The sequence below is a fragment of the Lagenorhynchus albirostris genome, chromosome 5, assembly GCF_949774975.1.
Source record: "Lagenorhynchus albirostris chromosome 5, mLagAlb1.1, whole genome shotgun sequence".
Lineage (NCBI taxonomy): Eukaryota > Metazoa > Chordata > Mammalia > Artiodactyla > Delphinidae > Lagenorhynchus > Lagenorhynchus albirostris.
Window position 1 is genome coordinate 41324091 of NC_083099.1, and position 27457 is coordinate 41351547.

The 27457-nt window shown below is 46.4% G+C and overlaps 1 protein-coding gene across 1 annotated transcript in view; it reads right to left on the reverse strand.

Moving 5' to 3' along the window:
• Window positions 1-27235, reverse strand: part of CARD8 (caspase recruitment domain family member 8) — a 36811-nt gene extending 9576 nt beyond the window's left edge. Inside the window, exons 1-12 of the mRNA XM_060149010.1 lie at window positions 27168-27235; window positions 26784-27083; window positions 17447-17478; window positions 14610-14654; window positions 8634-8675; window positions 8277-8306; window positions 4799-4843; window positions 4182-4228; window positions 4036-4085; window positions 3532-3749; window positions 3168-3418; window positions 705-839 (exon numbers count right to left, since the gene is read on the reverse strand). Coding sequence (XP_060004993.1) covers window positions 705-839; window positions 3168-3418; window positions 3532-3749; window positions 4036-4085; window positions 4182-4228; window positions 4799-4843; window positions 8277-8306; window positions 8634-8675; window positions 14610-14654; window positions 17447-17478; window positions 26784-27083; window positions 27168-27235 — 1263 coding nt within the window. The remainder of the gene's footprint in view (window positions 1-704; window positions 840-3167; window positions 3419-3531; window positions 3750-4035; window positions 4086-4181; window positions 4229-4798; window positions 4844-8276; window positions 8307-8633; window positions 8676-14609; window positions 14655-17446; window positions 17479-26783; window positions 27084-27167) is intronic.
• Window positions 27236-27457: the final 222 nt, after the last annotated feature.

A 27457-nucleotide genomic window follows, 5' to 3' on the forward strand; every position in this document is an offset into this window, starting at 1 on the left:
AACTGGAAAGGAAGGAAGGTTATAGAAGACTGTCTGACCAACCTGACTGCTTCTACAGGGCACGAGGCCCCTAATAATATAATAAAACAGTACAACATGGACCACTGCCATTAGCTCTCTTGGCTCACATTTTAATTTAATGGAATCAAAACATGTTTTCAACTTTTCATAAACTGTAAAACAAACAAACAAACAAAAGGAGGTGTACAAAAGGAATTTCCATGCAGACATGCAGACTAGAGAAGCTGTGGCATGTGCTCAGAGCACATAATGAAAATAAGTTTTAAAAATAAACTAAGTCATTTCCGAGAAAACAAGATCACTTACAAATGTCATTGTGTGTACAGTGAATAGTTCAAATCTAACAACAATTTGTCCTCATAACTATTTTTCAAATGCCTTCCAGTAAGAAAAGCCCAATATCCCTTGCTAACATTGTTTGAAGAATTTAAAATGCAAGCACATTTAAAACCTTTTTAAAGGGAAAGAGATTGGATAGTCTATTTTTCCAATGACTGCAGATAAATCCTGAAATTCAACAGCATTTTTGGAATAAACAACAAGTTTAGCAAAACAACTGCCTTCTTAGAAACTGGGAAATAAAAAAGGAAAACAAAATGCATTATTTTGAATATCTTCAAAACACCGTATCTAAGAAATATACATCCTTGCTACTACTCCAAGGTGGTTTTTAAAATACCTACCTCGGGGGTGATTTCAGCTTCTGGATCACTGATCAGCCTGTACTTCTTCCCATTCTGCAACAACTTCTGGCAAACGGGAGGCTTGTCGATTTTCATGAATTTCTTAGAGGAGTGCTTTACAGACTTGGAAATATCCTGAAGGAGGAAATAGGTTTTGGTTTCGAAATCCATCAGCAACAACCGTCAGAGACCTAAGGGCCAGGCTGTGCATGTGCCAGCTGTATTATCTTCACTTCCTCCTACAGAACGACAGCGGGAGAGTAGCTTTCACAGCGCTCACAAGGGAAAAAAGCCACAGAGGCTGAGTCGCCTGTGATCTGCACTTCCGGCACCCAGATCGCCAAACATCCTCCTGCGAAAGCACTACAGCCAAAAGCAACACTTATACCCTGTGTGGCACCAAAAAATCTGCTTCTGAAGAATCTGAGAAAATTAAATTAGCACTAGCATTACACATCTGTATTACTAACTGCATGCCCATCGTGTGAACAGAAAGCAACTCTTTTACTGTACATGGTCCCAGCCTACTCAGAGTTTGTTTCCATCCTTATTTTCACAACTATCCCTTTGACATGGCCCTAGAGGGGACACTGACTTTACATGTAATGTTCGAATGCCCCCAAGAGGTTAATGTAACCTTTGGCCCAAGCTCCCTTGGTAAAGCAGCTGTACAGCCGAACATGAAATTTAGGTTTCCTGAGGCAGAGTTCAAGGAAATCTTTTCCTACGTAGGAAAAACATCAACCCAAGAAGAAAGGTGCAAAAATAAAACACCAGCCAGGAAGGACATCCTGCCTTATGCATGCCACACTCCCCATTGTTCTGGTGGCATCCTTCTCTACATTTGCTGATACAATCAGCTCCCTACCCCAGCTTCCCAGGAAGTGTGGAATAACGCTCTTTTAATTAATTGATTTTACTTTAAAAGAATATAAAGTTCATCAAATAATAGTACTTATTCCAAATCTAATGCTAATTATACATTTTTTTAACTTTTTATTTTATATTGGAGTATAGCCGATTAACAATGTTGTGATAGTTTCAGGTGCACAGCAAAGCGACTCAGCCATACATATACATGTATCCATTCTCCCTCAGACTCCCTCCCGTCCAGGCTGCCACGTTAACACTGAGCAGAGTGCCCTGTGCTATACTAATTATACTTTAGATGTGATTATTTTTATACCGTTTTAAAGACTATTTTCCCAACGGAAAGTATTATCTTTAAGGAGACTACAGGAAGCATATTCGACTTGCTTAGGAGGAAACTAAGAACCTATTACTTAATCAAGTTTTTATACTTTAATACATATTGCTAATTAAAATCAGTATAATATTTTAAAGCATGGAAATATTACAACCTAAAACCACTGGGAGTAGGTACTTTGATATAAATTCTATAACTCAAATTATAACTCATAAATTAGTACACTTTATTACAGCTCTAATGCTTATTTTTTTCCAATTCTGTTAAACCCTAATTTTGAATCTGAAAGTATAATTTTGAGTCACTGCTTTATCTGCTATATTTCAGTGCTCCATCCGCCTCTAAGTCATTATAACTGTATTGACAGTGAGTCAGCCTACGAAAGGAGATTCAATTCTCTGTTATAGCTACAGTGCAGAAAATGGGCTAAACATCATGGCCTTATTCTGTGTTCTGGAAAACCGGTTCCATCATGAATATCCACACCCCTCCCCTCAGGCCATGCTACGCAATACTTGATGTCAACTTTTCTGTTAACCTCAAATATCAGACCAGTCTCCAGTGCTTCATGAACATTTGCTGCTACAAAACCCAGAATGTTGAACCCAAGGTCAATTTTTATCCAAAAAATTGCTCTGGAATGAGTTACCCTAAGAGATCCATCTTACTGACGGAGCTTTAGGCCAAGGAGAAACCTTCAGTCGCCCTACACTTGACCCAAAGACCTGAAACGGCTCCCCAGTGTATCCAGAGCAGGTGCTTCTCCAACTCTAACGTCCCAATCACCTGGGAATGTGGACCAGTGCAGGCTCTGAGTCTGCAGGTCTGGGTGGGGCTGAGACTTTGCATTTTAACGAACTCCCTGCTAATGTCAGCCAGCCACTGCTGGTCTCCATGTCCCCTGGTCCCCAGACCACATGTCGAGCAGCAAGGAGTAGAGAACAGATGGCCTAGGCTGCCCACCAGGCAACCCTCTCCAAGGCCAGGCCTGCCTGTCTGTGCCATCCCCACCTCTGGAACGCTATTTTCCTATCTCTTATCTTCACGACACTGTTTACATGTATAAACACCTGTACTCCATGGATCTGAGGACTTGGCATGCACCTAGGCACTGACCTGATGACCTCTGTGGGCGAGCACCAAATCAGACCCGCTGTGGGTGACGCTTAAATCGACAGGGACGGGACCCACCCAGATGTCATGTAAAGTCAGAACACAAAGTATTTGACACTTAGTATTCACTTTCATTGATTTACCTTGATGAAGGACTCATTATTGGTTGCTATGTACACTCGAAAAGACAAGGACGGGTTATGGTCGATGGCTTTGTACAGGATCACAGCCCCGTGGTGGAATACTGTTTCTTCGCTTTGAATAACGGGTCCCACAGGAGAAAGAGAGCTCACGTGCCATTTGACATGGGTTGCAGAATGGTCCACAGTATATTCTAACGAGGCCCCAGTACTTTTAACATGTAAGACTTTGAACGTCATGTTGGCATCGCAGTCTGTTAACACATGAAGGTGAATCAGTATTCCAGGTATTGTATGGGTTGCACACATACTCTCACACATGGGCACACGCACACACCAACTAAACTTTTAGCAAACGAGTACTTACGACCCAAGCAGAGGGAATGTGGAAAATGAATGGAGGTAAGGCAGGTTGGGTCACATTTAACATCAAACAAGGGTCCACCGACAACCCAGGGCTTCACAACCAGGTCCGCGTATTTGCTCCAGGACAGGACGCAATACTTGATGTCAACTTTTCTGTTAACCTCAAATATCAGACCAGTCTCCATGCACTGGTAAGTTCCCTCTGTGTCCACCTTCAGTCTGCATTGGATAGATAAGAACACCTGTTTAGTCCTGATGTTTGGTTAGGAGAAGACCTCTGAAAATTATTTTTTTTCAATTCAGTTTTTGTTTTTAATTTCACTCAAAAGCACTAAGGGAACGCTATAACATTTTGAAGCAGCACCATTATCAAAGAAAACAATCCAAGTAATTACATAAAATGTGTAAAGTTAGTTATGCTTTTTGTGTTTCCCCTACTTGGGGTTATAATTATGTAGAACGTTAAATTACTGAAGATATGTCTTCTGCATTCACAATTACTTACAAAAACTGTCCCCGGGAAAGGAGCCTGGGGGTCACTAGTTCATTGTGTTTCTGGAGGAAAAGCACATATATAACCTATAAGTAAATGCTGTTTTCTTAAATAAAGCAAATTAAAGAATCATCCCTTCATAATTAAAAGATACTTACATTTTCAGCATTACAGTGTTCACAGTGAGATTGGATTTCATTAAATTCTAAATGACAGAGAAAAAGTTTTGCTTATAGGAATGTGACCGGCATTTTCAGACAAAAATTGTTTTAATAAATATATAAGATATGACCAGATTACAAAATTCAAAGGTACAGGTCCCTCAGCAATAATGCGACTGTTTTGGAAAACATCAGTTCACACCTGAATTAAAATGATCTGTGGGCAATCCTTTACCCTCCCATTCTTCAACTGTAAAAGATACGGTCACACATGTATTGGCGTAAGTCAGTCACAGCGTAAATCACTCAAACCCCCATCTCCAGCGTCACAACCAACAGGAGCTTTAAACATACATTCAACATCTCCGCGAGTGGATTCAGTGCCACATGATGCATCATGCTTGTGAGTCCCGCTGTAGGTCTAAAGGCATGAAAACGAGCTTGAAAGCGACTCTTTAGTTTCCATGCACCCCGTTTTGGCACATTAAGTCTTTAGCTGATCTTCTGGCACAGAAGCAACAGCTCTCTCAGAATCCTCCTCTCACACCACAGGCACAGGGAGAACGGGATGAATTAGAGACAACGAGAGGGCAAGGGCACTGCCTCGCTCTTACCCTGATTAGACGCTTCCTCGGTGGAAGATTCTCTTAGCTCCCCATCTGTGGAGACAAGAAGGGACCGAGGCACAGGTGGTCATGAACGAGCTCTTCACTAGTTACTCCTCACCTAGGCCAGCGTCTCAGCTGGAGAGCCGCAGCCCCCAGTGAAGAGCCCTTCACGGTGGCCAGGAGTCGGGAACTAAGCTGGAGTCATTATCCCCAAGGTAGGGCTTGACTGGCATCAGTCCTTCAGGCTAGTACAGAGTTCGAGATAAGCTTGGAAGTAAGAGAGGAGTTGACGTCTGATTTTAGGCATACTTAAACTGGAACTGTCTTGTAAGCGTCTCCGATTTAGCATGTAGGCTCCTTCCATTGGCTCCCCACTACTTTCAGCTTCTATCAGCCTCCCCATGCTTACTGCCCTCCGGTCACCCTGTGCCACTCTCCACACCAAAGCACGCTCCTGCCTCAGGGCCTTTGCACTTACTGTCTCCTAGAACAAATATTCACGCTGCTCACTCCATTACATCCTTGCAGCCTCTGTTCAAATGTCGCCTTATCAGAGAGGCTTTCTTGATGCCCCCACCCCGACCAAAGCAGGGCCTGCCTGACACCTCTCTTCCCCCTTCATTTTCTTCAGGGCACTGCCTGCCACCTTGCACACTATACAGTTCGGTGTTTCTGCTTCCTGTCTCTCTCCCCACTAGAATGTAAGCCTCATGAGGACTGTAACCCCAGGGCCTAGTAAGTGCTCACATTCTGATTGACTAGAATTCCAGAATACAAAAATGTATTATGAAAGGGAACAGTGGTGAATTTTCCTATTATCTACACCGGCCACTAGTTGCATGAGCTTGGGCACTCTAGTTATGTACTAAATCTCTCTGTCCATTACTCTCCTCATCTGTTAAATGAGGATTAACATAATACCACCCCCAGAAAGATAGAAAATAAAATTACAGGTAGGTATTGCACCTGGCACTCAGCAAGCACTCAGTGAGCGCTAGCTAACTGTTATTAACTATTATTTTGCTAGGGCAATGGGTGGAACTCATTAAAAAATTAAAGAATTCTAAAGTAGACAATAACTCTTCACTTGGGGTAAGACCTAATATGTTGAATGCTTGGTTTTATAGTTTAAAGATCTGAACAAGCTTTGGAAGGGTGAGCCCACGGGTAAGACAGGCATCTTCACCACATGTGGAAGGTCCTAGGCCACCACCAACGCCCAGAAGGTGTGGACTCTCCCCAGGATGCTTCTCCAGCCCTGGCCACACAAGCTGCTTGCTATCAGGGCATTCATTATACAGGAACCAGGAGTTGCAAGACAGAACCAGCTTTAAGAAACAGCATTAAGATGAAATAGAAACTAGAGACTAAAAGTATTCAGAATTCTGGACTCAGAATACTATAGATCCAAAGGTTCTTAAATACTGACCTAAGTCCTGCACCACAAAATTCTTCAATTATATTTCCACAGCCACTACCCTAAAAAGCATCATAAAATTCTAAATTATTTAGCGGCTATCATCTATACCCGGGATCCCCGGGTATAGGAACCAGGCCTCACAGCAGGAGGTGAGTGGCGGGCGAGCGAGTGAAGCTTCCTCTGGGGCTCCCCATCACCGTCCCCATCACTTGCATTACCGCCTGAGCCATATCCACACCCCCCTGACCCGGGTCCATGGAAAAACCGTCTTCCATGAAACTGGTCCCTGGTGCCAAAAAGGTTGGGGACTGCTGATCTACACTGCATTTCATCCACATCCCATGTTTTTGTTTCTACCTATCTGCCTTGGGAGCAGAGAAAAGAAAAGAGGTTAGAGAATCCTAACCACCCAGCAAACTGAGTCTTCCACCAGGTCCTCCCAGCCAAAGCAGAGAAATTGATGCAATTCTCTCCAACACATAAACCACAGCTTCTCTTTAATCCACACGACACAGGTGACCTCAGAGCTCATGCCTATGAGTGGAAGGCATATCCGATCGTGAGGATGATGGGTGGGCCTGCATCACCAGCCAGCCCACAGAAAAGTAAGCATCCCAGGGCAGCCTGCCGGGTCCTTCCACCTGACCTGAGAATGGAGGTGAATGGGGTGGGGGGGGTCTCTTTGATTTCTCCCCCCAGGGTGGAGGATAAAAGGTCTTTTAACAAAGAGAATAAACTTGGGGGAGGGCAGGGCCCCGTGGATAGCCTCGGGGCTCCAGAGACAAGCATCTTCAGCCCACCCACTTTCAGTGCCAGAGACATCCAGGAGTCTAATTTGGCCAAGGGCCAGGTCCAGCAGCTCCCTGACCCACACAGGCCCTGTCTGACTGCACTGACCGTGCCCTCCCACCCAAACATCAGCCTATCTCGAGCCTCTCTGACTCAAATGTCTTCCACCTGGTTGCCACCCTGGTGAGAACCCGGTCCAGGCCTGGCTTCCAGGACCCTGAGGGCCCTGCCTCTGGACTCTGTGTCCCTGTGGCCATTTACTCAATTATTAACCAGGGACAACAAAGACCGGATCCCAATACACAGCTTTCTGACTTCATTTCTACCCTAATCCAATCTACTGGAGGCTAGACTTCTGACTGCATTTTGCAGGATGAAATAGTCCTTATAATGTATAAAGGGGATTGGAAGTAGGAGGGCTGGTACACATTCTTTCTTTATGGGTATCAGAATGTGACAGCCACTCCACGAGTGTGATACAGAAATAATTACAGGTTCTTATCAATACATAACGTGATTGCAAGGAGCTTACAATTACCTTCACGGGTTCTCCACTGGGAAACCGCAGAGAGAATTAGATTAAAGACAGAAGGACTTCTGAGTGAAGAGACTTCATTAATTTAAAAATATTACAAAGGAGCCCTCTGACTGCCATGCTATAGTATTTGTGTTCATAAGCAGATTATATTCTAAGAACTGGGGGGAAAAAAATCCTGCAGTAAAATAAAATCAGTTAGAATATAAGCTTAGTCATGCAACATTTTTTTCCTAAGTCTTTCACAAAACTTTAGATCAAAACCAAATTTTATATTTAGAATCTACGTCTTTACAGTGGTTTCATACCCAAGTTGTTCACAAACAGCCAGAAGAGCAAGCCAGAAACTTTAAACCACAAATGTACAACATTTTCAGCAGCAAACAGTTTACTCTGTGATAAACTGTGGGCGGCGACCACCTCGGAAGGAAGCCAAGGCCACTGCGGCGACAATGCAGATTTCAGCCAGTCCCTCAATCTCTTCTCCTTTGGGAACCGTGAGGGCAGAACCACACATGCAGAGTCTTGGCATCAATGCAGACCAGGAACACATCCTTTGTATTCCAAGTCTACTGAGCTCAAATTTTCAAAATGCTTATTCGTTTCCCAATGTTGAACCCAATTTTACACAGGAAAAGATCACGAACAAGCAATTTGCAACTTAAAAATCTCAAAGCCTATCCGTCTTTCTTCCTTTCAACAACAAGAAAGAAAGTCAGAGGAAGGAAGGATATACTCACTTGTTTTTTCTGGTTTTGGAGTCTCATTATCTACAAAAAAAAAAAAAGGTCTAAATCAGATTCATACAACAACTAAGAAAAAACACAGGCTAACGGGAGAATAGGTAAAATGTTTGCCTCTCACCAATAGCAACCATTTCCTGTCTTTCTTTTTCAGCTCATCCTGTTTTGCCACTTTGCTTGCCAACTAGCATTTACCATGTGAGCACTTTTTCAGTACTTCACAAAAAAGACACTAGTAATTATTATGTCCTCAAGCAATGTAAGTGATCTGGGCATTACTTTAAAATAAAAATAAAGGTGTCTATGTTTAACTAGAATTCTGTAATTAAAGAAACACATACACAGATAACTCACCAGATTCACTTTCAGAACTGCTCTCAGAACTGCTGTCCTCACCTTAAAAAAAGCATATGCCAGGAGAAGCACACAATGAATAAAAGTAGGAACTATTTTTTTTTAATTATACATATAATAAAACAGATCCAAACTCAACTAATTTCTTCTTTTCATCCATTCTCACTAAGTCCTAAACTAGCGTGGTTTACAGAAAAGAAGGCTTATCTTTCTTTGGAGCTGGATAAAACACACTTTAATGGCTTAAATATGAGCTCAAATCACACTCTGGCTGCAATAATCACTTTATTTGGGTGTCACCCAAGTCCCACCCAGCCTGACCTGCTCTCGCTGCTCCTGTCTTGGACCCACACTCGTACGTCTAGAAGGCTCCATGCAAAAAGTTCAAGGACACAACAGTGCAGAATACTGTAGTGTAAATGCCATTTCCCTGAAGCATAGGACAAACAGTCTATAGTATTCAACTACTTCTGGAAAGAGCGATCCCCAAGAATGCTCCCTCCTCTTTCTCACGCCCAACTCAGCGCCTCCATCCACGGCAGTCAGGCTTCTGTTCCCACAACTAGTTTGGAATCCTTTCCCTGATGTCCCCAAAGGCCCACTAAGCCCCAGACCCATGACTGCCACGGGTAGACGAGACCCCTACCTCCCGTCCTGCCCGCACAGCCCTCCCGTCTGTCCTGGTTCTCCGCCTGCCTCTCCGTGTGTCCTCCATTTGCCTTCTGCTCCGCTCCACACTCCACCCACACTCCCCGCTTCCAGCCTTCTTTCCACCTCAAGAGCCCCAAGAGCGCTGGCCACCTACTCCCAAATCTGGATCTGACCTCCACCTCCAGGCGCACCCTGGGCCTCCCCTGGCTGCCCAGATGAGCGCCCAGGCAGAATCTGCTCAGCCAAGTGCACCCCCTCCACTCCCTCCCCTCGACTGCCGTCCTGCTTCGCCCCCCACGCAGGCTCAGGATCCCCTGAGCAAATACACGGAAAGCTATTAATGTTATTCTCAAATCTTCCCTCCCTACACACAACTACTGACAACCAAAGCCAAGGACGGACAATAGTTCCATGGAGAAATGGAAAGATTTGAGAATAAAGATGAGAACGATAATACAGCAGCTAAGGGCAGCTTTCTGGAATGTTCACTATGTGCCAGGCACTGTGCATATACTTACTCATTTACATGTATTCACTCATTTACATTTATTTACTCACTTTGCATATATATATATATTTACATATATTTACGTAAGAGCTTTACGTATATTTACACATTAACTCTCACTTCCAAATGAGGTAAGCTGAGGTCAGTTAACTGACTTATGCAACACCACGGAGCACCAGGGCATTACCCCTTATCCCCCGCCCAGGAAGCCTGGAGCTAAGATTTCAACTTGAGCAGTCTGGCCTGAACTTGCCCTCTTAACCGTGTTGTTACACTTGCAAACATGCTTCTTGTTACTTCAGCAGTTCAACACCCAGGAGCTAGAGACTGATTGGATGGGGCGGGGTGGGGGGAGTAGGAGGCAGACTCCTGCATGAGAGGATGCCTGAGGGGAGGGCGAGGTGTTGAAACAGGTGCTGGGAAATCAAAGTGATAGGACATGGCCTTGGTCTTCCAGGGCTGAAAGAACAGAGCAGTGGTTCTCAACCTTGGCTGCATGCTGATATCACCTAGGGAGCTTTCTAAACACACCCATGCCTGGGACTCTGGGATGGGGCTCGAACAGCAGTATTTTTTTTAAAGGTCCCCAGATAACTGCAGTGTGCAGCCAGGGTTGAGAACCACTGGCCTAGAATCAACCCATTTTAATCACTTCCTCGTTCCCCAAGCTGTACCCCAGGATGATTACCACTCCTTCCTCCAAGCCCTTACAGATGCCATCCCATTGCCTGGAAATCCCTTCCCCGGACCCCACTTCCAGAGCTCCTAGGTATCCACTAAGAGCCAGCGCAGTGTCACTTCTGCTCACAGTCTCCCTCTGCCCCACCAAGGTAGGTGAGCCCTGCCTCTTTCCTGATCCTGTCACATTTACCCCATTGCCAAGCAGTGCCTGCTTGCTTAGCTGTTGGTCTGTGAGCCCTGGAGGACTGAGGCTGTGTCTCACCACCTTGATTCCCCAGCACGCATCCCTACACAGATGCGCAATGAATGAATGAATGTGTGAACGAACGAATGCTTTGCCCAGCTTTAAAGAAGCAAGCAGCCCCCACCATGGCCCCTCCTTATTCTGTCGGTTCCGTCCGGCAGTCTGGGACCTCTGCAGGGCTGTAATTCTGCCTGGACCAGTCCCAGGTGAGGCCCACCTTCTGCCCCAGGTCCCTGGGAGAGGGAGTCTGGGGCCAGCCCTTCAGCTCACCTTCCCTCTGGTTCTGGACCTCGGACTCCTGATTCTGTTTCTGCCTCCCTGCCCTGTGAGCCTGCCCAAGTCCCCAGGACCATTTTTCTGCCTCACGGCACAAATTTGAGAACTAAATAAGATGTCTGCGAAGAGGGACCAGCCCAGGGCCTTGCACACAGTAGGCACTTAATAAGTGTTACTAATAGGTCACATTCACTCCTAAACTCCAGTGACAGGCCAGTCCAAGCCTGCTACTGCAAGCACTAAACCCTTCCCATATTTGTGCAGGTGAAAGCTCTGGCAGCAGGCTCTCTGTTCAGGGAAGCTGGTGCACAAACAACCCTCAGCTCTGAGCTTCTCTTCCCCCAGCTTCTCATCCTGATGGGTGCCACCTTCGCCACGCCCGGCTGCCCTTCAGAACGCCAGCCTAGATGCGGACAAAATCCATACTCCTTCCTTTGATCCACTGCATTCAACTAAAAAAACCGCTAAGCTTTTAAAAATAAATTTTACTTTAAAAAAAAATAAAAGGAGGGAAAGGTGAGAAAGGGAACAGAGGGAATGTGACAGCAGGCAAGCTGAAAGAGCAGGTCCCATGCCTTATCTGGTCCAGAGGCCGGTGCATTTTCTCCCCTCTGAGGGTTGGACACTTCGGGGCAGACAGCAGGGGGATGCAGGCCACAGCCCCTTCCACATACTCAGCCTAGAGAGGAACAGCGGCTGCACAGCCCGCTTCCTCTCCACTCCCGAGGCCAAGTCAGGGGTCACTCCCGTCTCCCCTCTGGGGCTCGCTGCCCTGCCCTGTACCCCGTATCAGCTTTGCTCTCAGTTTACAGAAATCACCTTCTGCTTCTTGACAAGGCCAGCCTCCCTTCATCTAGCTGAGAAGGCTCCACCCCACTCTGGCCTGAGGTGTCTGTCCCTTCACTCACCTGACCATCTGTATTACCCACTGGCTGGACTATACTCTGCGGGTACACACTTTTAACTCTCATCTTTTGATTCGGACACTATCACCAGCAGCGGACTTTCTCCTCCTTTCTCAGACAGCTGGGGGAGAGCTGTCCTTGCACAATCCCATTTTAATCTCCATTTTGGTTATATCTTACAAATCCATAGTTCTCCTCTTTTATTTAACGTTAAAACCAAAGGGTACTTCACGTAACTTTAGGTACGGTTCCCCTTTTGTCACTAGGAACATGGAAACCTCATAAAAATAGCCGACGTAATCATCAAATCCGTACAATGTTACCTTGAGGAAAAGGAGAAAATATACTTAATTTTCCAGATATAACAATAAAAACTCTACCATCTGGCAACAAGATTGCCAGTTGGCTCTGTTCTCAGAAATGACAAGGGTAAGGAAACAAATCAGAGGGACAACTTTTGCTACTTGTATGTCCTGAAGCATATTCTATTCCACATAAACCTAATCACAGGAATAAGTCAAGTGTGCAGAAACCACAGTCCCAGCAAACTGTTCGGGAAGCAGGACCCTGGGCACGGACATGACTGAGCTTAAGTTTTTCAAGAAAACATGTGGATTTTTTCTGGACAACAAGCTTTGGATATTTTTCTTCTGATATAAGCTGTTTTTTTTTTTCTATAACGACCTTATTGAGATCGAATTTGCATACTATACAATTCACTCAAAGTGTACAATTCAATGGCTTTTCGCATATTCACAGAGTTGTACATCTATCATGACAATCAATTTTACATTTTCATCACCCAAAAAAAACCCCTGTACCTTTTAACTATCCAACCTCCCCATTCCTCCCAGACCTAGACAACCAATACTCTATTTTCTGCCTGAATAGATTTGCCTCTTCTGGACATTTCATATAAATGGAATTACATAATACACAGGCTTTTGTACCTGGCTTTTCTCACTGAGCACGTTTCCAAGGTCCAACCATGTTATAGTATGTATCAGCACTTTATTCTTTTTTATGGCTGAATAATATTCCATTATATGGTGTTGTGTATTGAATTGTGTTCCCCCCCACCCCAAAAGAAAATTCATGTTTGAAGTCCTTAGACTATGACCTTATTTGGAGATAGAGTCTTTATAGAGGTATTTACCTCAGGTAAAATGAGATCATTAGGGTAGGCCCTAATCCAGGATGACTGGTGTCCTTACAAAAAAGGGAAATTCAGACACAGAGACACATCATAGGAAGAACATCATATGATCATGATGATGGCTATCTACAAACCAACAACAGAGATCTGGAACAGATCTTCCCTCCAAGTCCTCAGAAGGAACCAACCCTGCCAACACCTTGATCTCAAGACTTCTAGGGCTTCCCTGGTGGCGCAGTGGTTGAGAGTCTGCCTGCCGATGCAGGGGACACAGGTTCGTGCCCCGGTCCGGGAAGATCCCACATGCCACGGAGCGGCTAGGCCTGTGAGCCATGGCCGCTGAGCCTGCGCATCCGGAGCCTGTGCTCCGCAGCGGGAGAGGCCACAACAGTGAGAGGGCCGCGTACCACAAAAAAAAAAAAAAAAAAAAAAAAGACTTCTAGCCCCCAGAACTGTGAGACAATACATTTCTGTTGGTTAAGCCCCCCAGTCTGCGGCACTTCGTTACAGCAGTCCTAACAAAGTAATACAAACGGGTATACCACATTTTGTTTATGCATTTAAAACCTGATGGACTTTTGGGTTGCTTCCAACTTTTGACTATCATGAATGATGCCGCTGTGAACATTCATGCACAAGTTTCTCTTGGGTATACACAGAGGAGAGAAATGGCTGGATCAAATGGTAATTTGTTTAGCTATTTGAGAATGACCTGTTTTCCCAGATGGCTGTGACAATTTACATTCCCATCAGCGGTATATGAGGGTTTTAATTTCTCCACATCCTTGACAACACTTGCTACTATCTTTTTCATTATAGCCATCCTTGTGGGTGTGAAGTGGTATCTTGCTGTGGTTTTGATTTGTATCTTCGTGAAATGATATTGAGCATCTTTTATGTCTTATTGGCCATTTGTACATCTTCTCCGGAGAACAGATTTTTTAATCCAAAGGGCCTATGTAATCTAGCCCCCGCCTGCCTCTGCAGACACACTATGGCCCTGCCACCTTTCCCCTCTCTCTCTGATTCCAGTCATCTGACCTTCTTCAGCCTCTGCAAACAAGCACTGTGCACTTTCCCACATCAGGGCCTTTACACCTGCAAGTCTTTTGAACTAAGACAACTCTTTTCCCCACCTTTGCCCCGTTACCTCAATTCATCCTTCAGAGTTCAAGTCGACCATCACCTCCTCAGGGAAGCCTCCCAGGACTACCCTAGCCAAGTATCCACCACCTGGCTGGGCTCACAGAGGACCCTCTATTAGGTTAGTGGAGCCAATCTAGGAAATGGCCTGACTGCCCCATCAGATAAATTCTCAGTTTCACTAAGTACATCTTTATCACCAAACTTTAAAGTCACTGATTTCACTAGGCTAGGTAATCACGGAAGTTTAAAATTCATTCAACTCTTTCAAGTAGAAAGATGAAAGTCCCTACCTTTCATTCAGATTGTCTGAAGTAAAACAGAAAAATAAATGGTAATTTATCTTGCTATGAATTGGTTATTTTGTAAAAATTTCATTTGGGCATTTACCAATATTAATCACATCCCTTACCTGATTTAGAGTCCTTTGAAGTATCTAGGTTGGGACTGGGGCAATCTAAATTTTGAGAAAGAAACAAAGTTTAATAGTATAAATACAAGGATAAAATAGAAGATTACGTCCGTTTTTGTAAAAGCTGCTAAACCAAAAATAACAGAAGCACCCTGTTCCGTAAACTGAATCACCTCTTTAGAGCCAAAGCAGCCTTGCCTGTCAAATGAATGCCCAGTTACCAATGGTAAACAATGCCATATTCTCAAAGGAAAAAAGATTTAGCTCAAGAAACCAGAAGCCTTCTCCAATAGAGGGCAAACAGAAAGCCAACAAACTTTATCATTACATTTGGTTGGATCCCTGGCAATCTCTCAATTTCGTGCCACAGGGCATTGTTTCTTTGTTTGATTAACTCAGCAGCTCCCTAAAAACATCCCTGGTGATTAAGTAACTTGACACCAGAAAGGAAAAAAAAGCACCTGGTATTAGATTTTGTAACTGAAGGGCAGACAGTGGTGTTACTATACCAAAGAATCAGTGTCCTTCCCCAGTTAACAGTCAATTCAGGCAAACAACTGTCAACAATTTAGTAAAATGACACAAATAGGTTAGAGGTGAGGATGTAAAGTTGGCCAGATAAGTTGTGACCAGACAAGTTGTGACCAGACTAGGGAGGACCTGGAATGCAGTTAGGAAGAACTGGCCTTGGGGGATGGTTCTCCTACAGGGAATGACATGGAGACGCAGAATTACATGACAGCTTCAAGCTGGAATGGGCCATGGTGTTCCCCAAGATGTTGGTGGACACTGGGGGGTACTGACGCTCAGGATGCATTAGACTCCAGAGAGCCTGACACAGAGGCCACTGCAGAGATCTGGATATGAAGTGATGAGAGCCTAAGCCAGTGTGGATGCATGGGAATGGAGATATTATAGTACAGGAGAAGAAGGGGTAACTGCTGCAGAAGTTACCAACAATGTTAAACAGAGCGAGCATTTCTGTGTAGGGAAGGATTGCCCCTTAGCTACCACGTCCCTAGTCTGTATTTACGCCATGCTCAATTAGCCTGCTCATGGAACAGACAACTCTTCCATTTCGTTTGTCTGGAACATTCACCCACGCCAGGCTGGTGAACAACAGGGGCTTAATTACCAGTTGACTAATTCCCCTGGGTGTGGGCAGAGACTACTGTCCCTTCAATTTAATGAGCATTGACTTAGTGTCCACCGTGTGATGGGCACTCTGCAGCATTAGGAGAAAATCCATGTCCCAGCAAACAGCCTGTGCGAGGGCAAGCAGTAGCCACGCACAGACAAATGAAGAAATCAGGACAGCACAAAACGAAGGAAGGCCCGTATTCTGCTGGTCCAAGAGAGAAACTGAGACCACTCACTGCAGGTGCGGAATTCAGCACAAGTCCTTGAATTTGGTGGCGCTGAAGCAAGCCTTTGGAAGGTTAAGTGTGCAGGAAGGGAGCGGCATCTCAAGCAGACAGAAACAGGCAAAAGCAAAGAGAGGGACGGGTGAGGTTGAGGTCAGCACCAGGAAGCAGAAAAGCTGGCCAGATCCAACCCTACACTTGACAGATTCACGACAGCCCCATACACTACACATTGCAGCCAAATGTTGCAGAAACTGTTATTAGATTTTAATCAGAATACTTTTATCAGGCAGGTTATTATTCTGTACTGGAAAAATGAAACACAGGAGGGATATGGAACTTGCAAAAGTAAGACAGTGGCCCAGCGATGAGCTGAGGAGTTTCTAAGCCACTCTGCAGGCAAGTGACACAGGTCAACAACTAAAGTGGCCTCGGAACCACCCTCCAGAAGGACTCGGAGCCATGCAGCACACGACAAAGAGAAGGAGCCAAAGCAAGAAACACATCCCCACACACTGGTTACAGCCTTTAATAACAAGCAGCACAGGCCCAAGAGAGGACTCGACCCTCAGCAACCCCCAAACCTAGACCAAGACCTTCCTTTAATAAAGGAGTATTGGGCTTCCCTGGTGGCGCAGTGGTTAAGAATCCGCCTGCCAACGCAGGGGACACAGGTTCGAGCCCTGATCCGGGAAGATCCCACATGCCACGGAGCAACTAAGCCCGTGCGCCACAACTACTGAGCCTGCGCTCTAGAGCCTGCGAGCCACAACTACTGAAGCGCACACGCCTAGAGCCTGAGCTCCGCAACAAGAGAAGCCACTGCAATGAGAAGCCTGTGCACCGCAACGAAGAGTAGCCCCCACTCGCGCAACTAGACAAAGCCGCACGCAGCAAAAAAGACCCAACGCGGCCAGAAATAAATAATAAATTTTTTTTAATAAATAAATAAGTGTTTATTTGACCCACTTTCAGGGATAGAATTGTGTGTTGTCATTTTCATTAAGTATCTAAAATTGACGACAACACTCAAGTATTAAAGAAAATATCTAGTCATTGTGTATGGAACATTTATAGAATTCAATTGACAATACTTCTCTAATCTTACTTTATTGAATTTAAAATAAGGTTAAAAAGAACATTAGAGCCAGAGTTTTAAAGGAGAGAGATGTAAGAGCACTTATTTTCTATTCTTAAGTTATAAAAACTACAAAGGCCCAAGTTCTTTACACTTCTTTTTTCTTTTGGAATATCTGCTGAAAAACAATCTTAAAGAAAATTCTGAAAAACTGTCATTATCGCATCATCCTAACCTGTTGATTATTTTAACACATTTCTATAAGTTGGTGAATGCATGAATGTAAACTGCAGCCAACAGATAAAATTAATAAAAAAATTATTTTCTAAAAACGCCAATTTCCACAGTATAGGTTAAGTTTTCGATAACTCAACATTGACATAAGAGTTCCATACCTTTTTCTTCTGAAGAGGCACTGTGATCATCACTAGAACAAGAAAAGAAAACCAGTTTTATAAACGGATACTAATTTTATACAAAATAATTATGAGTCTTCAAAATGATCATACTATGTTTCTGCAGAAATGTTGCAGATGAAAGAACTCTCTCCCTCCTCAAGGCTCTTCCTGCCCCTCTCACTCCCCACCTACCATTACGGCCTGACTCCAAACCACAGGATATAGACGGGGCTTATGCAGCGTGCCCTTGAAGCCCAGCTTGTCCGCTCACACCCCGGCACCCCGGCACAGGGTCCCTGCAGGGCATCCCCGTGCCCGCCATGCCCCTTGCTCTGGCGTTCCCAGCGATCCATCCTCCTTGCCCCGCCCAGCCCGCGCTGGCCCCCAGCCCCTCCTTCTGGTTCCCAGAGCTGCTCCCTGACTCGCCCTCCCTTGCCCAGGTCTTCTTACCTGCTTCTCTGGCCTCCTCCCTCAGTCACAGCACGCCTGAGAATTAAGGGCTCGGACAGCTCCCATTCAATTAACCGGTCCATCCCCCGCCTGACCTGATGTTCCGTCCTCACCACCGCCTGGACTCCCTCTGCCCTGCTCGTGCCGGTCTCACGCGAGAACTCACGGTCTCCGCTTCCCACTCCCCACCCTCTCACGGAATCAAAGCCACCTTCCTTCTGCTCTCCCACGTTACCGAAACCACCCAAGCTAGAGCCACCGAGGACTCCTGTCCGACACACCCAGTGGGCCCTCTCCGTCCCTAGTGACTGCTCTCTCTTTAGATGAAGCACGTGACAGGCTCCCCCCTCCCCCCTCCCGTGCCTCAGTGGCCTCTCCGCTCTCCATGTGCTCCATCTCCTGGCTCCAGGCCCCAGCCTCCTGGGGATTAGATCGCCGTGTCCCAGGATCACATCAGTGCACCCTCCTCACACTGCCTCCTGCTCACCTTCACGCCAAGGTTTCAGATCCTAAATCTTTGCCCCCTTCCAGGCCCCTTCCCAGAGTCCCAGGTGCCTAGGGCCCAAGGGTCAATTCAGTACTTTCAATGGACTACAGTCAGCATTTAACTAATCACTGTTTTCCCCTCTCCAGGAAAACCCGCTCCTCCTGACCTCACCAGGTCACCTAACTGGAACCTCCGGATCATCACTAGCTCCTTTTTCTCAGCAAGCAGCACAATCCGTGTCCTCCTAACCTCCTCCGCCTCCTCCAACACATCTCTCAAATCTGTCCCCTCCTCAATGCAAACTGTTCCATTCAAGCTCTCTCCCCACCCAGCTGGTTGATTATATTCTCTCACAATTACTGGCTCATTCTCTTGGTTCGTCCCTCGTGTGACCGTCAGCATGACCTAATCATGTCTTTGCCTAGACTCTTCTGTGGCTTCTCACCACTTCCTGGCCAAAGCCTGAGCTACAGGCATGGCACACAAGGACCCCCACCCTGCTGCCTCGTCTCCCACCCTGCGTGCTCCCTCAGAGGGAAAGCTCTTCAGTGTCCCAAGCATGCCCTGCATAACACACACACACACACACACACACACACACACACACACGCACACCACTCTCTCTGCACCCTCCCCCAAAAAGGGTCACCGCCTGTGGCCTTGCAGGTCAGGTACCCCAACTATGTGTGCTCCATGGACATGTACTACAATGTTGGGGTATCCCCTCGGGTTGTGTGTGCATGTACGTGACAGCCCTGCCCTCCCCCTTGATGCCCAAACTGTTCCTCATCCCTTAAGGACAGCATTTCTCAAGGTGTAGACTGAGGACATTAGAACTCTAAAGGGTGCCTTCTAAAAACCATTTTTTCGGGGCCCACCGAATCAGAATCTTTGATGAATAAATGAAAAAGCAGGCAGAAAACAACAATGATGCTATTTGCACTTATGGGGATGTAAAATCTTTCTGCATTTTCTCACTGAATCATCCCAATAAGCCTATGAAGGCCATTTTACAAATGCAGGGACTGAGGCTCAGAGAGGTTCATTAACTTCCTTGAGGTCACACAGCTAACAAACAGAAAAGAAGCACTTGACCCTAGGTAGGCCATTATGACTTCAAAGCCCCACAGGTGCCTGGTACCATGTCTCCCTTCACTCCCCACCACTTTACCCGAAACCCCAATCCTGGCAGTGAAAGTAGACTGAGGAAGAAAACAGCAAAAGCAGCAGACCAACTGCTTGCTCTTTCCTTTCTCTTCTTCAGTCAAGTTAGTCAGAAGCCTCCGGATTTTGAAAACCTCCTTGAATCAAGATTTTTTCTGGTGAACATTCCCAAGTATTTGGTATTTTCTAGGAAAAACATGTATTTTCATTTTCAGACCTAAGTCCTCTTATTTTTTAATCCTAAACTCCAGCTCAAAAGGTCAGAGAGTGGTGGTAAACCTGAAATTAGGAAATGCTTCAAGACACTAAGAAAGGCTAAAATATGGTTCCCAATGAAATGCATAGAAGAAAAAGCTAACCACTGCATCTTTTTTCTCTAGACTCATACCTCTTATAATGCAGTCGTTGTGCCTTTTAATTTAAAAATAATTATGAGAACTTGTATTGAATAAGAATAAGAACTAGCCGTTCTTATTGTACAAAATATGTCTGCTTAAAACCCACTCTGTGTCCCCAATGACAAATTGCGTTTTTCTCTTAATTGTCCCTTTCATATTCCCCTTTCTACAGCTGTTTATCTTTATTTCCAGATGTGTGTACATGTGTCTAGATACCAGAACTTCTGCTAAAAACCAGAAAACCTTTATGGAAAACCTTTATTTTCTCCATGTAGTGAGGCTGCAGGGTAGAGGGCCAGCTCTCTGTACTAAAACACCCAACAGTTATGGGGGAGGAGACTTAGCCCCCAGGTGGAGGAGCCCGCCCGCAGGGCAGCTCCAGGAGTCACAGCCGCGTGGAGGGAGCAACCCCAAGGGACCCACAGGGGCCCAGCCACTTTACAGAGCAGCAGAATTTGCTACCCTAAAATATGTCCCTCTGGTATATTAATTATTTTAAGTTGGTTATTCTCTAGGAAACAGCAGGCAAAGGGAAAAAACATTGAAAACCAAGCAGGAGTTACCCTCTGTAAGAAACATTTACATTTGTAAGGGAAATCGCTGTCTGCATGGGTGTCCAAATCTGCATCTTATCAGTGGAGAAGGCAGTGAGTTAAATGTGCATCACAAACCTTACCTGTGTTTACCGTGCTCTTCCTGGTGACCTCCCAGGACTCACTCTTCTCACCCTTAACATCCTCTTTCGTCTTTAGCTGAGGACGGTATTTAAGGTGAGGGCTTTGGTCTTTTTCAAGTTTTCCTCGGTATCTCCCGTGTGTCCCTGTTATTATATTTTTGTGTGACTTTCTCCTGTTAATCTGTGTCATGTCACAGTTTAAATCCTTACACCAGAAGAACCCTTCTCCCTAACACACTACATGGATGCTAGCTAGTTCCCCACATCCTCTTCCTTTCTGCTTTTTCCATGTGGTTTTTTAAAAGGAAAACCACGGCAACCACGGAGAGAGAGCACCCATTCCAAATGTTCCCAGTATAATTTAGGGGCTGAAGATCAGCAGGGAAGGGACTTGGACATTTACTTAATATCACTTAAAATTCCCTACATTTTGATCGGGACTCCACCGTGATGACTAGGTATAATTTCAATGCCGCCCCATGCCTATCAGCTCCCAGGCCCCGTCTAATACAGGCCCCTTTCCCTCAGCGGGAGGAGAAAAACCCTGCATCTCAGCACAGTAAAATCCAACCTGAGGGAGCCTTTCTCCCACCTCCACTCCCAGCCTGACAGGTGGATAGTCGATGCCAGAAGGATTTCACTCAAATCTGGCTCGATAAGTAGTAATTCTCCAGTTAAAGATCTTTAGCAATTCTTAGAGTGAAAATTAAAATGTAATCTAATACCGAATTATTTTCTTTAACTAATATTTTAAAAATATTTACTGTGTGCCTGAACCCAAGCCTAGGACCCCAAGCCCATCGATGGGCTCACTGCAACAACCTTTTTAGTGCTTGATACTGAACTAGTGTCATCTCCGTTTCACAGATGAGGAAATAAGGCTCAGAGACCTTAGTTAGTAGGTATAATTAAACCCATAATGAGCCCCAAATCCTCCTCTTAACTTTTCACCAGAATTAAACCAACTAGTGTTTTACTTCTTTTAGCCCCTATCAACCTTCTGGGAAATAGGCCAGAAGACGTTAAATGGGTTAAGGAAAGTGGAAAAGAGTTTATGTTAGTCACAAACTAGAGTTAATCTGCATAATCATGAAATAGCTATACTTTCCAGAGAATAATCTCAATGAAAGTAATATTCTCTACAATACAGATCTCTTTTCATCAACTGAAATTAACTCACAGGTGCTGTGCTAAGCGAAGGGGATATAAAAGTAACACGTGACACATGAACCTTGTCCCCAAGGGGCACACTAATGGAAGAAAAGACAGATCAGGAAATAAATAAATGTATATGATGTGGGAAGAGCAAAATAAAAGCAAATATAAGCTATAGTCTTAGCCCAGAGCAGGCTATGATGAACTGGGAAGGACAGAGCTCTTATGCTAAGAACACGGGCGTGTAACTAAGGCCACTTAAACCATGATGTTAAGGCCAGCCTGCATTTTCAAAGAATGCTATGCCTCAGGTAGGATCTTCTCACTGTTAGACTCAGAAAAAAACTGAAGCGGAAAGGTGCCTACAAGATCTTCCAGCTTGATGCATTATTTTACAGAGGGGGAGGTAGACTCCAGGAGAGGTGAAGTTAATGAACACCCAAGATCACACAGCAAATTATAAGCAGAGACAATCTCACAACTTGTCTCATGCCTCTTGGTTTGCCCATCAATTCATCCATTTAACAAACATGGATGGATTATGTGCCAGGCATAAGTGAACAAAGCAACTGGGTCTGTGCCTTCAAGAACACATCAGCCTGATGGGGAAGACTGTCTTCTTGTATCTGAGACAGGAAGTGCTTCAAGAGCACTTGTCTAAGATTGAAAAACTGGAGAGGGCTTCCTGGGGAAGTGACATTTAAACAGCCACAAAGGACAAGCAAGAATGGACAAGAGAATGTTGCACAGCTTCTGTCTGAGCCAGGAAGGAATTAATCAAGGTCCGGGAACAGGAGGAAAGCAAGTGTGTTCAGGGGGAGAGAGGTAGGAGACGAGGAAAGACAGGGAGGTGGAGAAACTCTAACTGTAACCAAACTGATGGCAACCCCAGATGCTGAGTGGCGACCATTCAGTCCACTGAGCAGTCTTCGTATTTCCCCCTTGGGAAGATTTGAAGCTTGAGAGCAAAGGAGGAAGTCAACAATGCAGGGTCCCAATGCAGGGTCTGCTGTCATCAGCATCTTTCATGGAGAATGTCTGATCCTGTGAGACCCCCTGACATTCTACAGGCTCAGACACTGCCTGTGTTGAGTCCAAGAGGCCCAAGCATTTCCCCAAAGAAAATCTTAGTCCCCCAGACCACAAAAGCCAGACCACCCTGAAAAGAAGTTGTAGTACCAGATGACAAAAACCCCTCAAGAGGCTAGGTAACTTTAAAACATACTCCAAGGAAACTGCCTTCACTCAGAATCAAGCTCTGGAAGCCAACTACACAGCCTCTTCCACACTGGCCAGGACAGAGGGGCTTCCTGAGTACCAAGCCCTCTGGGACCAGGCCCTGGGGGAGGGTCAGGGTCGAGCCGCCAGCTGTCAGTGCCCCCAGGGGACACTTCCCAAGCCAGGCTGGTTTCCCATTATCACCCAATTTCTTTTATTCTAAGCATCCCAAAGACCACCAACTGCAATCAGCTCGCCCGCCCATGATGGAAGCCATCCCATAGCTTTTTTCTTGTGTTCAGGGTTCTGAATGAGAGCACAGGCTTCAATGCTTCAGAAAACACTTAGTACCAGCAAAGATAAAAATTCCACAGGCCTGGCTCTCCAGGCTGGCTCCTTCATCTACCCTCTCCCTTCCTTTTTTCAGTTACACCAGTAGGCAAAAATAAGAGTGAAATAGGTAGGTCTTTGGGCATCCAAGGGGTAAAGGACAAAACCTGGAAACTACCGCGTTCATCAAGAGGAGAATGGATGAATAAAATATGATATCATCACATAATGGAAAACTGTAAGCCATGAGAATGAAAAACTGCTTACACACAACCGAGAGAATTAATCTCACAAACATAATGTCGCAAAAGAAGCCAGACACAAAAGGGTATATACTGTATGATTCTATTTTTATAAGGTTTACGAACTAGCAAAACCAATCTCTGGTCCCTCTGGGGAGGAGGGACAGGAAAGTAAGAGGAAAACAAGGGGGGCTTTTAGGGTGTTATATTCTATTTCTTGACCTGGGTGGTGGTTACACGGATGTGTTCACTTTGTGGTAATTCATCAAGCTGTGCACTTAAGATGCTGTGTTTTCTGTGTGACTGTATATACATACACACAAAGGAAGGGTTTTCAGCATCTTGGGAAAGGAAAAGTATTATATAGGACTTTAGCTTTACTGGCCACGTTCGTGAATGGAGAATGACCCTAGGTGGAAGGAAGAGGTGACCGCATTGGGGATATAGCTCAAACGGCTGCTGTGGGGTGGCAGGAATTAGGAGGAACAGTTTCGGGGTTTACTCCTTTCTTTCTCCTTGCAACTAACTGCCAGTGAAATCTCTGCATAATGTACTCCAAAGGGAAGTGGGGCCAAGAGGGAAAAGGGCTGGAACTAAGCTGGCTTAAGGGAGACGGGAGGCAGCTGGAACACTTCAGGCAGTGAGGGGACAAGGAGGGATGGAGGAAGAGGAAGAAGAAGGAAGAGAAAGAAATCCTAAGTGCCCAGGGTGGGCAAGAAGGACAGCTCACCTGACTGGGGATGGATGGGGTGGGGTGACTCCCATGACTCAGCCCTGTAGAAGGGATCCCTTCTCTACTCCCCTCCCTGAGCCCAGGTCTGATGTACACCTAGATGAATGGTTTTATTGCACTGCTTTGCTGTGCTTTGTTTATAAGCCGTTTATAACCTCTGGGAACTGAAGGAACAAGGAGTGTGTATGAGTGTCTGTTTGTGCGTGCGTGTGTGCAGCCAAGGATTCCACATCCCCAGCATCTAACACACTGTTTGGCATATAGTTTGCACTATTAAAAAAAAAAATGTTCATTGGACAAATAAATGACAGAAAGAATGTGGTAATTAGATATAAAACAGAGACTTCCTTCATATTGAAAAATCAGTAATAACAGCTTAAATGGCCAAAAATGTGGGAATGGCTAAGTATCAGAGGCACATACTGTGCAGCTACTACAAATTACAACTAACTGTAGCAAACATCTGTAGGGTGCTTTACAGTTTACTGAGAATTGCACCTCCCCCTTGTTTGACACACAATTATATGGACTTTGTTACCACACTGAAGTGTTTAAACAACACATTAGCAACAATCTCCCTGAAAAGGCCAGAAAGATCACAGGTGGTGGACTAACAAGTTTTCAGGGAAAGTGGTGGGGAGGGCCCACATTTCAGAGTAATACTAGGAAGGCTGGTAGAGGTTTCCTTAGCTCTGTGTAAGTAACTGTGCTAATTTCACACACTGTATTTCAATTCACTTCCTCTTTTTTTTTTTGAGGAACAAAACTTTACTTTTAGCCATCATTTGATTCAAAGTTCTCTTTAACAATCATTTACAAGTCTTGCTGTTAACTGACCACCTCTAAAGAAGTGTTTTTGATATTCCAAGCGGACACAGTTTATGTCCTAGTGTAGTTTTATTCATGCTAATTTCAAGAAATTCAACAGCAAAACCCATCCACAACAGACTTTTCTAAGACTGTCTTCCTGATTGCAACAGTGTTTTAAAGAATAGATGAGGAAAACACACACACACACACACACACACACACACACACACACACACACACACACACAAAACCAAACCAAAAAATCCCTCCCTCCTTCCTGAGAGAAGCTGGGCCTAATGTTCCATGAATGATCCACGAAAAACTGAAGTCGTGAACACTTTAAACCTCCACATTCTCTTCTTCCTCTAGCTGATCCTGTAGCAACTCTTTTTGTGTCAGGGACTGTCCCATAAGTAAATTCTCTGCAGAGTCTCAATCTTTGCCGAGCGTTTCTGCACTGTTTTGGGTTGGACTTCCTGCAAGTATTTACTGCAATGAGAGGATTACCTAGAGGATGTATTTCACAAACAAGCCATCACGTGTCTTCTGCTGAAACACTACATCCAAACACTACAACTAAAAGCCTGCTTTTGCAGATGACAGTGAGTCCTGGAGAACTCGACCACAACATTCCAAACCAGCTCTTAATAGACATTTCCACATAAAAAGCGGCGGCTTTTAAAGGGCTGTGGGACGCTGATAACACACAGAGGCATTGGCTGCCTTTACAGTAATAGCAGAAATCCTTCAAGCAATGTTGATCTCGCGCCTACTGTGCTCAAGACATTGTTAGGGCCCCATGGGGGCGTTGAGGGGATGATGGGCACGGGGGTGTCCCACGCATGGGCAAAAAGGGATTAAGGAAATAATCCTGCTCTCAACTCAACTCGAAAGCCGGGTGGCCAAAGCACCGATGGTGTTCAGTAAAACCTCCCCAGTCCTCCTCCAGGTGCAGAGGGCGCAGGAACTCCAGAGAGCTGAAGCTCAAGAGCTGGGGACACACGAGGACAGCAGAACCGGGGCTCGGGGGCGGGGAGTCGCCACGGAGGCGGGAAGGGAGCGGGTCCACACACGCTGAGAGCAAAGGGGATGCCGCAGGGAGACTTGCCCTCCTCCTCACCCGCCCGCCGCCAGGTGTATGTGAACAAATCGGGCCCACCTGCCGCTGCCGCCGCCGCCGCCCCTGCCTGGGGACGGGTATCGGGCGTGGGGAAGCCGCGGCGACAGGGGGCAGCAGTGCTGCCCGTAGCCCCGCCTCCGGTCCGGGAGCCCTGGGCCTCCGAGCTGCGCGCCACCGCCTTCCGCGCGAGCACCTGCGCGCGACCCCGCCGCCGCCCGCCCGACCCAGGTGCGACCGCCCGGGCCCCCCGCCGGGGGTAGGGGGTCGGAATCCGGGAAGCATGGCGCGTCGCCTCCCCCATGCTCCGTGCCCGCGCGGGGCAGGCGCCGCCGCCGAAGGGCGCTTTGTTTGTGCGGCCCGAGCGGGGATGCCGGGGCGGGAGTGGAGCCCTCGCCCCACCCGGGAAAGGGCAAAAGCAGAGCCTGCGGTGAAGGGTGCTAAAGACCGCAAAGCCCCTTCTCCACGCGGCGATGTTGGGTCCAGCCGCACCCCACCCCCGCTCTCCCTTTCTCCTTCCGAACCCCCCCCCCCAGCCCCGCGGCTGCGCTCACCTGCTCTCCACGACCCCCGCGCCTCGGCTCATCGTCGCTCGGCGACTGGGGGGCGGGGGGGACGACACGCGCGCCCGGGGCTCGACGCTCGAGTGACGCCGGGGCGCCTGCAGGAGGGGTTCGCGTGCCGACCGCTGCCCTGCGCACCCGGAGGCGGCCGACGCTGCCGGGGGAGTGAAGAGGGCGAGCGAGAGCCACAGGGGGAGGGGACTGGGCGGGAGGGGGCGCCGGGCGCGCTGCTGCAGCCGCAGCCGGAGGCCGCCCGGGCTCCCTAACGGAAACGCACGCTCGCCGGCGGCCCTGCGCGTGCACGCCGGCGTGCACACTCTCACACGTGTGCACACTCTCACACGTGCGCACACCGGCCGCTCGGTAGCTGCTTACCGCCATGCCCGAACTAGGTTTGGTGACACTAAGCCGAGGCTTCTGTGAAAGAGAAGGGGCAGCGCCATTCTGGAGGGGACGGAGAGCTCATGTCATTCTGATTGGGATTGGATACTCCTGTGTCTGGGGGGTTTTCACGAGACAGCCCGCCCCCTACAAGGAATTCCCAGATTCTCTTCTTAGGATCTGTAAGCCCCCTGAAATTCTCTTTCAGATTTTGTACCTAAATACAAGTGTCTGGGATGAGGGACCACAGCTTCCTAAGATAAAACAGCTGTGTGACCCCAACC